This window comes from Chelonoidis abingdonii, chromosome 3, assembly GCF_003597395.2.
Source record: "Chelonoidis abingdonii isolate Lonesome George chromosome 3, CheloAbing_2.0, whole genome shotgun sequence".
Lineage (NCBI taxonomy): Eukaryota > Metazoa > Chordata > Testudines > Testudinidae > Chelonoidis > Chelonoidis abingdonii.
The window spans coordinates 214,626,968-214,640,472 of record NC_133771.1 but is presented as its reverse complement, the minus strand read 5'-3'; the positions used below and the strand labels follow the sequence as shown (position 1 = coordinate 214,640,472).

At 41.0% G+C, this 13,505-nt stretch overlaps 1 protein-coding gene across 2 annotated transcripts in view; it reads right to left on the bottom strand.

Moving 5' to 3' along the window:
- Window positions 1-733: 733 nt before the first annotated feature.
- Window positions 734-13,505, bottom strand: part of MAP4K3 (mitogen-activated protein kinase kinase kinase kinase 3) — a 158,890-nt gene continuing 146,118 nt past the window's right edge. For both annotated transcript variants that reach the window (XM_032790833.2, XM_032790832.2), the window contains 2 exons: window positions 6,540-6,595; window positions 734-2,119 (listed from right to left, as the gene is read on the bottom strand). In XM_032790833.2, coding sequence (XP_032646724.1) covers window positions 2,032-2,119; window positions 6,540-6,595 — 144 coding nt within the window. In that variant the 3' untranslated portion in view covers window positions 734-2,031. The remainder of the gene's footprint in view (window positions 2,120-6,539; window positions 6,596-13,505) is intronic.

The window sequence follows — 13,505 nt, the reverse complement described above, 5'->3', positions numbered from 1 at the left end:
GGAAGTGTTATGGCCAGTGTGAATTCTGTTACCAGTGGACATATCTGTCTGATGTATATCTAGTGGACAGGAGTTTAAGAAAAAGGTGACTTTAAACTAACATGTTGATCCTTGGAGATAAAGTCCTGTAGGCTTGTTTGAGTAGATCATGGAAGTAACATGTATTGATATCTATTTGAGTATATTATTGAAAAGTATATAAATGATATAATCTATTGATCTTTACAGAATCAGAGAAATCTGGGGCAGGAAGGGACCTTGAGAAATCATGTCCAGCTCCGTGCACTGAGGCAGGACCAAGTAAACCTAGACTATGCCTGACAGGTGTTTGTCCAACGTGTTCTTAAAAACCTCCATTGGAATCTCCATCACTGGAATATTTTAAGAAAAGACTGGGCAAACCCCTGCCAGAGATGGTCTAAGAAGGTATACATGGTCCTGCCTCAGCACAAAGGGTTGGACTTGATGACTTCTCAAAGTTCCTTCCAGTCCTACATTTCTAGGATTCAGTGATTCTGTAAAGATAACATATCCCACAAAATCTAGGTGTTAGGTCAAATGTAGGCAAAATTACATTCATAGCAGCCTGACCATTCATACGTTCAAAATGCCCAGTTTATATATTAGGGTACATAAATATTTAATAGCAATTCAAAAATGGATGTTTTCCATCAACAATTTTTTAGTCTTATGTGGAAATTAGTGCAGGTGGTAAGCTATCAGTACAACAACATGTTAAAAAAAGTTTATTTTACATTATGTACATTAGGAAACATATTCAAAAGGACTACCAATCACAATAACGTAGACCATAAATCACTTCAAATTTAGTTTGTTCTTAGTGTATATTATCATAATAAAATAAAGAACATATACAAGACAGAGCCAAATGTGTGCATTTTGCTAAAACTTGGCATTTACATACTCCATTGGAAAATAGCAATCAAAAATACTTTTGATCAGAACTATGTTCCTGCAATATGAAGTAACCACTACATTGTTTGTATGAGGTAGTAACTAAATTATTTTGGCCATGAGTTAACACCCTAAATCAAGAAAATGGTCATAAGGCCAAAAAAAGTCAAAATATGACAAGATCTTTGAACCATTTCCACAGTGTGGAATGTTGTACTTCATGATATGAATAAAACCGTTTAGTGAAGGCTCATAATAATGCTAATTTTATCATTGCATACACTAGTAATTCAAACAACTATTGCAGTGTTACATTAAGGTACCAAATTCTGGGATTCATATCCATTCCAGAAGGTATTGTTTTCAAGCATAGAGAAGTAATCTTTACAGAATTTTACTTAAATATAAAAATACAGGTGTTTAATTGGTTTGTTTCACAACAAAACTACCCAAATAAACTAAAAAAAAAAAAGTACTCTGAAGCCCAAGTCATATCCACGAAGTCACAGCTTACCTTTGTGACTAAATACATCACAGATAAATATTTTGTGCAAAACAAACAATCACACCAGTGTAGTTGCATGAAAATTAAAAACAAGATTGTAATCTGATTACAGCCTTGGTTACAATTTCTAAAAGTTGATTTATTTGTATTAGTATATTACATATAATAAAATACAATAGTGATGTTAAATGCACTGTGTTCATTGCTAACTTCCCATTTTATAAGAACTACACGTGAGAAGTCCTTAAAATAGTACCCCAATTGAAGTTCTGCTTCCTCAGCAACTTTTACATCTGTACAGGTAAGACACTTGTACATAACAGAAGGATCACTATCTACATTAAGTCAGTGTAGGTCTTCAGCAATATGTTTCACTGAAAAATACTGCATATATGTACAAAGATTACATAACAGTGAATTAAGCACTTCCGTGGTATAATATGCTAAGTGTGTCCATACCACTTAAACTAAATTATCCTCTTTTCCCTCATGCCACAATAAATTACAAAGTAACTGAAGTCAGGTGACTGCCGTTTTTGTGCAATTTCAATCATCCGTCAATGTTGCAGCAGTAGTGTTTTGTCGTCATGGTTAACTCCCAGGTATGATTCTCAGTAACTGTTTTCGTGTCCTGCCAGGATGTATAAATTGCTGTTGGCCATAGGATGATCTGTTGGCTTACTCTCCAATACCACAACCCTAGAATTAAAAAAAAGTTAAATAATCTAACAAACAGTTATAACAAACAATTTCAAATCCCCTGTCTGTAAACTCAGTCATCCTTTACTTTCACTTTACTTCATGGCTCGTGTAAATTTGGCTCTCGCCAGTGAGTCAACTTCACTACTGAACTCCCCACTCACACTTTCCTCCCCTACTGCCTGGGCTACTGCACCTCTCCTCTTTACTTTCCCCAAATCCTCCTGATCCTCAGACACCAGTCAGTGCAAAACACTGCTGCCAAGTTTTTCACACAGCCACTTGACCCCATCCTCAAACAACTCTACTGGCTCTTCACTCACAAGGAGGAGGAACAGCCTTGTGGTTAAAGATGCAGCACTAGGAGTTATTTCAGCTCTGCCACAGGCTTCCTGTGCAAACCTGGACAGTGTCATTGAGACACACTTTGACCTTCAACCTCTAACTGCTCAGTCCTCTTGAATTTCCTTTTTAATAGGTGGGTGTTCAAGTATAAGCAGCAGACAATCCCTAAGATGGAATTGCAGTGGTGACATAATTGTCTGTTAGCTGATGATTCTGACTGCCAACCTTATTAAGAAGTATACAATATGTTCCATGCTGTCAGTTTAGCTCCCGTTTGTCTGACGGAGATGAACTAACTAGTCTTTTGCTCTATCTACTGCAGCGGATATAAATAATGAACCCAAAGGGGGGGTGGGGGGATGGGGGAGGAATTCAAAGCCCTGCTCTTGTAATTGAAATAGCTGCTCAGTTTCTCCACACATAGCAGGAGTTGTAGATGTGGATAACTAGCCCTCTTCTGAAGTTCTGAGGAGCCCTTCAGCGATTCACAAAATGATACAGCTTCTGGGTTTCAAAACACTGGTACTGAAAACACAGCAAGTCTTCTCAGGTAACTTGGTTATCTCCAGATCTAAAGAGTCAAACATTTCTCCCACTAACTCCTAGATGCTTTGCTAGTCTGGTTGCTATGCCATTATGCAGCTAAAAAATTCCTGTTCCTGACACACAACTCCACCGTTTTGTTGTCATTGCTTCAGCACCTGTCACTTTTATCTGTTTTTATGAAGCTCAGCAGCTCTGCTAAGCAGAAGGCTGCATATGGGTCTGTGGTGTTGGGGGTTGTGGATTAAGGCCCAAAGTATCTGCAAAAATTACAGGAGACTTGTGACAGGAAAGCAAAAGTCTGTGAGAGGCGGGTATGTGCATGGAGGGCCAGTCTGGGAACAAAGGAGCTTAGGGATGGCTGAGGAAACATTTAAATTCAAACCAGGTTGGCAGCCAAGAGCAGTTACAATTAAAGCTGGGTGTTTTCCTAGTTGAAAACATCTAGTACATAAAGTTTTCAGTTTGTTAAACAGGTTTTAATTTTAATCCTTCCTGGTTGCCAAATTGGTTTAAATTTTAAATGACTACCCTCTCCTCACTGGCCTGCTGCCTTCCACTCCACTGACACTAAATGCATAAATCTGAGGTCTGTACTGCTTAAATTTAGTCTAGTGTGCCACATAGGAAGCAATGCCTAGTTACTGTCATCGGAGAGGAGATACAATGAACTCTGATGTTCACTGGGAAATATGGAAGAATTAGGGTGATCAGGATGCTCAACCCTCAACATTCTCATCACTGTCAGACAGATCAGTGTGAATCTTGCTAACGGCAAGAACTCTGCTATGTAAAGTTGTTGAAAGAACGGCCACACAGGTCAAGGATTAAAAGTCCTGCACAGAAAAGGGTTCTGGCCACAAGAACACCAGAATGTAGGGAAAGCCCATGTGATGACTCATAACTGATCTCAAAATGTTCCTCACCCCTAGAAGAAGGGATTTCACAGTATGGAGAATTATGCCAAATGAGCCTCTAAGCTTCTCACCTTATGGAAGAAGCTAACTAGCCCTTTGATCCATGTGTTGCAGCTACAGATACTAACCCAGACAGCTCTTGGTTCTTTCTAGGCCTCAGGACAGAGACTTCCCACCAACATCTGAGAAATAAGGCAGAAATTGCAGGGAAATCAGGCCCATTTAGGCTTATCCAAATATCCTGAATTCAATCGGGCAGAGTAACTGGTGCAGGCTTCAGACCTGACACCCACGGGACAGTCTGCCCCGTCTACTTGGCACTCTCAAGAAAGGGCAATCAAGCACTTGTGAAATCTTCATATCAGAGGGAGTCCCCTGCAATCAAATCCTCCGTGGACTTGTACCAGTTCTTTAGTTTCTTAGTCACAGCTCCAAGGCCTAGTGCTGAGACAACTCTTTTCTCTTGACAGCAGCTAAGGGAGGCCCCCAGTGTGTGAGCGAATGTTTGCCCTATCTGAATCAGATACAGCAGAACCCCGAAACTGAGGATTGAGTTAATAAAACAGAACATCTCAACTACAGTAGGTACAGAAGTTGCATTACATCACTTTCTTATTGCCTTTCAGACTACTGCAAACAATTTCCAATGCACTGACGGCACTGGAACGTTGACCGGCTCTTCATAAACATCACTTCCCCATAGTCATTCCTCTGCCTTCTCCATGGGAAAAATGGTTCATATAACTGGTTGTTTGTAAGACTGGTGTTCAGAAAAGATTCTATTGTAGCCAGTACTCAGGCAGTCTAAGCATAAACAGTGCTTTAGAATGATACCTTTCAGAAGCCTTCAAGTCTGTGGAAGGTCACAGAACTGACAATAACTTCAGATCAAAACTGACTTAGAAATGACAAGCACTATTGAGGAAGGTTTTAAATCTAAAGAACTCACTCCAGAGACTTGAGATAAAACCACATCTGACAAGCTCAGATTTTTATTTTTTGCAATGCAAAGTTTTTGAGCTATTGTCTCAGATCCATTAGGGTGCTGGCGTAAACCCAATTCAGATGGAACAGCAATTGGGGATACGATATTTCTTGATGCAAAGGATATGCTGATCTTTGAGCAGTATGATGCTCTCATCTTAAAATCAGATTTATTTATTTTAAAATCTGATTGTGCAGGCTCTCAATAACTGTGAGAAATTACTGGACTAATAACACTGAACTGCAGTAAACACCCCAATAGGAATGAGGGAGTAAAACACCCTCTTAAAAGGAAGCTGTGCAACTGCTAAACAGCTACCCACTACTAAGCCAAAAAATTACAATTATAAACTAAAGGAACTCTGTCCAAAAGACAGCTAAAATGTAGCTTGTAAAGGCACAGTGCAATATTTCACCTGTAAATCGTTGTTAGAAGAACTATGTGTGGTTGTGGGATCAACATCTTTGCAAATTTAGACCTGTGATTGGGTGCTTACAAGGTCCCAATAGATATTGCTCTTTTTGATAGCTCTGAGATGCAGTGCCAGGGTGAAATTCCCACAAGTGGAGACAGACATGGGCAGTTCTCAAAGGAAAACTAAGATTTAACTTTGCACAGTACATGTATCATGCAAAGGGTGAAATTCTGCTGTCAGTATATATTACCTAAAACATACATTTACTTTAATTAATAGCCTTCATAAAACTGCAGCACTCCAAAGCAGGGCAGAGAAAGTAGGAAGGTGTTGGTCCCTGTGAAGCTCCAAAACCTTGCAGGACAGTTACTGGTTGGAGGAGCTGAGCATCCTACTTCACTATTTAGTCCTGCAGGACAGGGAGAAGCAGAGAGATTTGGGGCCATGCAAAGCAGGCTCCAAAAAGCAACAGAAGCGGAGGACCTTGTGGGACTCAGAAAACACCTCCTGGGCTGTGGATGTTGGCAGAACAACAGGCAGATCTCCTCACTTTTGTAATGTATTGAAGTTTGTATGTTTTTAATATTTTGAATTTGTTTTGAGGTGCAGATCCCATGATCTAATACAGCATAACACAACTGAATGCAAAACCTGAAATCTATTAAAGTAAGTTCATGGAGGATATGTCCATTGATGGCTATTAGCCAAGATGACCAGGGATGCAATCCCACGATTGAGTGTCCCTAAGCCTCTGACTGCCTGAAGCTGGAAGTGGACGACAGGGGATGGATCACCTGGTGACTGCCTGTTCTGTTCATTCCCTCTGAAGCACCTGGCATTGACCACTGTCAGAAGACAGGACGCTGGGCTAGATGGATCTTTGGTCTGACCCAGTATGGCAATTCTTATGTTCTTATAAGTTAGAACCCCAAAAAGAGAAGTTTTGGAGCTATATGAGCACCTGTGAAATATAAGCTTATCCTGAGAGAAAATACTGCTAAACTCAGAAACAAAGTTTTATTGCTCCTCAGGAAAGAGAAACAAGAAACATATGCAAGGAAAGGGCTAAGGGGGAAAAATAAGGAGACTAAGAGAAGCCCACAAAGGGATCACGGAAGGATGGAGTACTAGAGAGAAAATACCCTTAAGAAATAGGAGGAAGAGAATATATATATTACTGTTATTTTAATAGACCATGTCTGGCACTGTTCATACCTGTCAGATCCAAGAAGCCTGAATATTCTCGTACTGTCAGAAATTTCCTGTGTGATCTATTTAATGAAAACATACAATAATTATTCATGTAGCAAGTGCAGTTATTTTTGACCAATGTATCATACATTTATTGTAGCTAGAGAAAGGAATTAATGCTCACTGAATGAACCAATTTAGGGTAATTGCCAGTCTAAGTCAGTCAGAGTCTGAGAATCCTTTAAATCTGTCCCTTTAAACAAGGGCCAAAAGAAAGGACCATTTTCCAGAACTTTCTGCCAGATTATGCAAAATAGAAAGCTTAGTTACTTTAACCGGAGGTTCTTTGAGATGTGTACCCTCCTGTGGAATAGAGACAGGGACCACACATGTGAACCATGTGCCCAAGAGCAGAGATTCTAACAAGCAGTATCTATGGGCCCACACACAAATAGTAGATCTCCTCATGCTCCTGAGCGAGGGTATAAGAGGCCCTCGTGGGTCAACACCCCCTCAGTTCCTTTTCTTACCACAAATTCAACCAGATCCAAAGCAGAGGGGATAGAGGGTGGGTAGTGAAATACAGACAGGGACCATACATCTGGAAGAATGTCCAGTTACAGTAAGGAACCTCCATTTCTTCTATGAGTGATGGTCCCTGTATTTATTCCACACACGGGTGATCGGCAGACAGTGCTCAGACTGGAAGGGCATGTGAGGACTGCAGATCCCAGTAACTTTTTCCTCAGGTAGATGGACTCGTGCTAGCTCTGACCAAGCTAGCATGCCACAAATAGCAATGTAGCTGCAGTGGCTAGTGACCCAAATACCCAGGTGTCGGTGAGAGTGTATGTATTTGGGCAGCTAGCCCAAAACACCGCTCATGTAGCTGCGTCTACATTGCTATTTTCAGCACACAAACTCAGTCAAAGCTAGCATGGGTATGTCTATCCAACATGGAAATTACACTCCCAGTTGGAGCACACGCGTGTGACAGGCTGGATCATAGAAACCCCCTGGGAGCTGCCACCTCATGTGCCAAGACTACTTCTACCCCTGCCTTGCCTCCCAACTGGGGGGATAAATTCATAAATTTGGGTTTAGACCCCATTGGGAGTTGGGCACTTGGGTGCTAAAGGCAGGAACACTTCTGTTAGCTGCTTTCAGGTAAACCTGCAGCTTTGGGGCAAGTAATTCTGACCCTGGGTCTGTGTTGGGGCAGATGGGAGTGTCTGGCTCAGCAGGACAGGGTGCTGGGGCCCCAAGCTGGCAGGGAAGGCAGGGATAGAAGCAGTCTTGGTGGCAGCTCCCAGGGAGTTTCTGTGATCCAGCCCGTCACAACGCGTGTTCACAGAGGGAACTGTAAGCCTGCCTTTCTAGCTAGTAGTACGACACTACGTTGTGGCAAGGATGTCATTTTGAAGTCTTAGGTTTGCCACAGGTATTCAGATGGATTGTAGGGAACAGAGCTATGCCTACACAGCCCGATCCAAAGCCCACTGAAGTCAGTGTAGGTCATTCCAATGATTTCAGGCAGCTTTCGATAAGGCTCATTATGCTGTGGAGATCAAGACCAATATCGCTACCCCAAATAGTGCAGAGAGACAACAACAGAAAGCATGGAAAACCTGTACTGGACAAAAGCACTATTAAACAAAAGCATACTGCTATTTCAAAAACAAATTATGGGAGTACAATAAAATCTGTTAAATATATAACCACGGTAAATAGAAAATGTAATAGTCCAACGTGTATTTGCTTTACAGGGTGCCAACACTTACAAATAGATTTTTTTGTGTTGCAGAGAAATTGTACTATTGTAATAAGTTTCCATTTAGGTGAGCACCAGGGCACTGCATAAAACTGCTGGTGCATCAGTCTATGAGGTCAACTGGAAAAAAAAAAAGTCAAAATATACTCCCAAATTCACCAGCTGATTCTAGTTCAGCCTGTGTGTGTCATTTACAAATTTCTACCTACTTCTGGGAATAGAAACAATTCTTTCCTAGCTTCTTTCTCAGACTCAAGGAGTAGCAGCTTGAATAGTTTTTGAAGGTTAATTTGTTTATTTGCATTTAGATCTTATTGGGAGAAAGTTAATTCAAAGTAGTAAACTCTGCATTTAGTTCTAAAAGTCACTCTTGCCCATTGTAGCCGTAAACCCAAAATGTAGGTCAAGTTCCTCTGAAAGTTCTGTCTCCTCAACTCACACATCTCTGCGTATTAGTCAACAGTTTTACTGCTCCACTACAAGGCAGCAACGATGAGAGGTCATGGTTGTGGTGACTTTTTAAGTAGCTAAAAACAATCCCATTCTGAGATTCAAATGTCAGAACAGAGAACTTAAGCTGATGGTGTGTTCAGAGTGACCTGTGTTGCTAAGCAGATGGGCTTGCTACATTTTGCACCAGTTAGAGCTTTGTCATGGTATGAGGGTTCAATCCTAGATACGATCTGTAAGTATCACTAGACGGTAATGAATGTATGGATCAACATGGCCAAGGCTGGTGTCTGATAGGATCAAAAGTAGTGTTCTGGGCAGCTGCAAATTAATATTTTTAATGACTGTGGCTATTTGGGTATCTAACAGCAGTGAGAAGTCAAACAGACCCCAAATTTGCAGACCAACTTACCCTGAGGGTAGAAAGAAAGAAGTAAAGGCAGCAAGTTTTCATCAGAGTGCATAATTCATTAACCGCCTGACTGAAGTTATTACATATTATAAAGGGATATTTACAGTCATGAAATAAAGAACACACTGCCAAGAGCTCAAAGGGTGGCTTTAGGAGTTGTGCTAAAACTAAACTGAGGTCCCATCCCAGAAGTCGGTCCTTTACAGATGGATAAAGATTTGAAAATCCTTTTGTAATTTTTTGACCATACTATGTGCAAATAGTGATTTATTATCTCTCAACACATGATATTCTGCTGATATAGGTGCTAAATCAACCTTCAGCAAAGAATCTGAAATACCTTCAGTCTTTAAATGCAGTAAGTATTCCAAAATACACCAAAGCCAGTTCCAAACATTCAGGTTTGTTCTATATCCAACTCACAAACCACGGTAATTTAAATTGGTATCATCTTCTGGTCAATTGTTTTATAGAGTTAATGAGCACTTGATGCACATCTAAAGGATAAGATCTTTCAAGGTCCATTAAGTCGAACAGCCCATGCTGTCAGGGGCAGAGATAGATCTGGAAGAATGATCTTGCTCTGCTACTGCAACACTAGATCCAGTAATACTGGGAACATCTTGTAAAATCTCAAATAGATTCATGTACCACTCCTGTCTGAGCCACGTCAGAGCAACTAAAGCCATTTTTTGCCCTAACCTGTATTTTTTTTTTCACTATTTTCTGTATCAATGGAAAGGGGGGAACTTTTCCCTAATTCAGTATAAATGAGTCCAATATGGACTGCACATCCTTTTCTGCCCTTCTCCAGAACTGACGACACTGTGTTGTGACAGGATATTCTCAATTGCTGAAGACCTTGTGTATCAATTCCTCTTTTACAGACCACTCATTTAACTGTATTGTGTCTCTCTGTCCACTTGTCCTTTGTTGATAATTGCAGGGCTACTGGATAAACATTGTGCTGTATGCACCAATCCCATAGCCTGATTGCTTCATTGCATAATTGTGATGAATAAGCCCCTCCCTGCTTGTTGATATAACACATGACAGTTGTATTTTCCATTACCACCTGAACTACCTTCCCTTCGATATGAGGAAGAAAAGATCTGAGAGCCAGACGAATGAACCTCAGCTCCAATATGTACAGCTGTAGTCTCCTTTCCTGGGAGTTCCAATGACCCCTGAAGCACAATGTAGTTTAGATGGGATGTATCCAAAGCGACTGTCAATGATAGGGCTGGACGACTGAATAACATTCCTCTTAAAACATTTGTCCTGAGACCACAAAGTCAAAGAACACAATGAGTTTTGTGCACACCGTCCATACCAGGGGTGTAATTTACTGACAAGCAGTACTGTAGAGACCTCTTCCTGAGACGAGAGTACAACACGTCATATGTTATTGCTGCCATTAGAGCCATAAACCCCAGAAGAAAAAAAGACTGATTTCTGGGTACACTGTCAATGAAATATGCCTATAACTGTCTGAAGCCTTAGAAATCTGTCTGGCAGAAAGGTCCTGCCTTCCAGAGAATCAAAGATTGTTCCTATGAAAGAAATCTCCTGAGTGGGGCATAACCATGATTTTGTCACATTTATTAATAGACCCAACTCTCTGAAGAGGGATGCTGTACATTGAATGTCTCTGAGAAGTTCCTTATGTGATGTTGATTCGAGTAGCCAATCCTTTAGATATGGGTAAACAAATATGCCTCATCTTTCAAATGAGCTGCTACAGCTGAAAAGAACTTTATAAACTCCCTGAGAGCCAGGGTAAGGCCAAAAGGGAGACATTCTATTGAAAAGATCTTTGTCTTTCCATGAAGCAGAAGTATTTGCTATGGCTTGGTTTTACAGAACTATGAAAATAAGCATAGTTGAGAGTTTCAAACCAGTGCAGAGTAGATCGGGAGGCTGTAATGAGAACTCATGGAGGACAGGTGAAGGCCCCAGCCACTGAAGAAGGGAAAAGATAGTACCTAGCTTTAAAAAAGGGAACAAAGAGGACCGGGGAATTACAGACCAGCGAGCCTAACTTCATTACCCAGAAAGATACTGGAACAAATTATTAAACAATCAATTTGTAAGCACATAGAAGATAACAGAGTGATAAGTAACAGCTAACATGGATTTGTCAAGAACAAATCATGCCAATCCAACCTAATTTCCTTCTTTGACAAGGGTTACTGGCCAAGCAGATGTGGGGGAAGCATTAGATGCAACATATCTGGACTTTAGTAAGGCTTCTGACAGTCCTACATGATGTTCTCATAAGCAAAGTAAGGAAACATGGTCTAGATGAAATTAATATAAGGTGGGTGCACAACTGGTTGAAAAAACACACTCAGAGTAGCTATCAATAGTTGGCTGTTAAACTGGTAGGGCATAACTTGTGGGGTCCTGTAGGGGTCTTGTCCTGAGTCCAATACTTTTCAATATTTTCATTAATGACTTGGATAATGGAGAGCACAATACAATATTTTGCTGACGTTGACTGTCTGCAGAGACAGCTCCCCGCAGCTCCCAGCGGTTTGCTGTTCCCAGACAATGGGACCTGAGGGAAGCGGTGGGCCACAGCGATGTGCTGGTCACCATTTCCCGCAGCTCCCATTGGCCAGGAATGGTGAACCGTGGCCACTGGGAGCTGTGAGGGGATGTGAATGTGGATGTTCAACGTCAGCAAAATGTCTCGCAGCCCACAATCAGTTTACCCTGATGGGCTGCATGCAGCCCATGGTCTGCAGGTTGCCCACCATTGGTCTAACGATTCCATATTCAGGAGTGAATCCTGCTGTAGAAGGCTGAAAGCTAGACGAGGCCTCTGGTTGTCTAGCTGTATCCTGGCCCTCTGGTTGTTGATATGACCTCAAATATATTACTGATATGATCAGCAATATCACTGGATCCAGCAAGTGAAGCATCAAAAACAGAGGTAGTTTTACTCAGAGTCCAAAAGGAAGTGAAGTTTCCTGAGCTAAAAGAGGTATTACTTCCATACTGTATCTCTTCAGATGTAGGAACCTTAGTGAAGACATTTGACAGAATCTCTTTTTTCCTTTCCATAGAAGGTCTTTCCCAGGGATCCAGACCATTGTCCATTCCAATGGGATGAATTTCTGCTACTACTGTATCCATATTTTGCAGTTCCGATAATGGCTGCGTCTTCAACACTATCTTTGAATCCAGCAGAAGTAATGGATCCACAAATTGAGGTCTCTGTTTAGATCTCTCTTTGGACTGCTTTCATTTTTAGTCTGAGAACCAAACTAGACAAATCCCAATGTCGAATAACCCATATGGCATCTGGCCTGCTAACAGTGGTCATCTTCTCTCTAGTCATAGTCTTCAAAACCACTACAGATGGATCAGATGGCTTTTTCTCATGGCACACCCTTTGTCTCAGAGGCCAGTGCCGATGGCACCTTGCAGGTTTTTGGCAATGAATTCTATGTCCCGAGTACCAGATGTGCTGTAGGCACATGAGAGAATTCAGGTATGAGTCTTCATAAGCACCTTAGATTTAGCAGCCGTTGAACTTGGAGCGGACATGTTTTTTGCCTTATGTTCTGAGCTCTGGGACACCTCATATCCAACAGGTTTGCTGCCAATGTTTCCTATAGAATGAGTGCCTGTAGTCTTTTGTCTGTCCTTACATGCTGCAGGAATTAACATACTGCAAACAGAGCATCTGGGTGAGGGACATTCTCTATCAAGACATGCCTGATATCTTACATGAAGTACAATGCAAGAAACACTGCCAGAAAATAAGCACCTCTTTTAAAGCCGAATCTTCTGTTCATCAGATCCATAACTAACACTAACTCAGCTAAACAATTAACTATCATTCATACATAATTATAATAATCCAATATAATAAACCACACTAATCATTATCAATCGCATTTTTAGGAGAAAAGCTCCAGATCAAAGAGATCCGAAAAGGTTTGCTTCCATCTGATGCTGTGGTTGGAAGGAACTGAGGTAGGGAGATAGTACTATTCTCCCTTTTATAGCCTTGCCCTCAGAAGTTAGGGAACCCTGAGGAGAGATATAGGAAGGGGTGTGTGAACGCACCTATGGACACTGTTTGGAAACAGTTCCAGCATATAGGCTGCAGAGGCCAGCACAATCCAGGAGTAAAAATATGCAGAAGGCGCTCAAAGAATTAAAAATAGTCTGATGAATTGTACAGAATACATTTTTGGCAGCTCACGAAGACAAACCAAACATCATTCAAAAAAGTAACAGCATTTTTTCAGCATGGTCACTCATTGGATATTCTACATAAATAATATGACTAATGAAATGGAAGATCTAAGTTTGATATGATTTAAGTATATAGATGACCAAC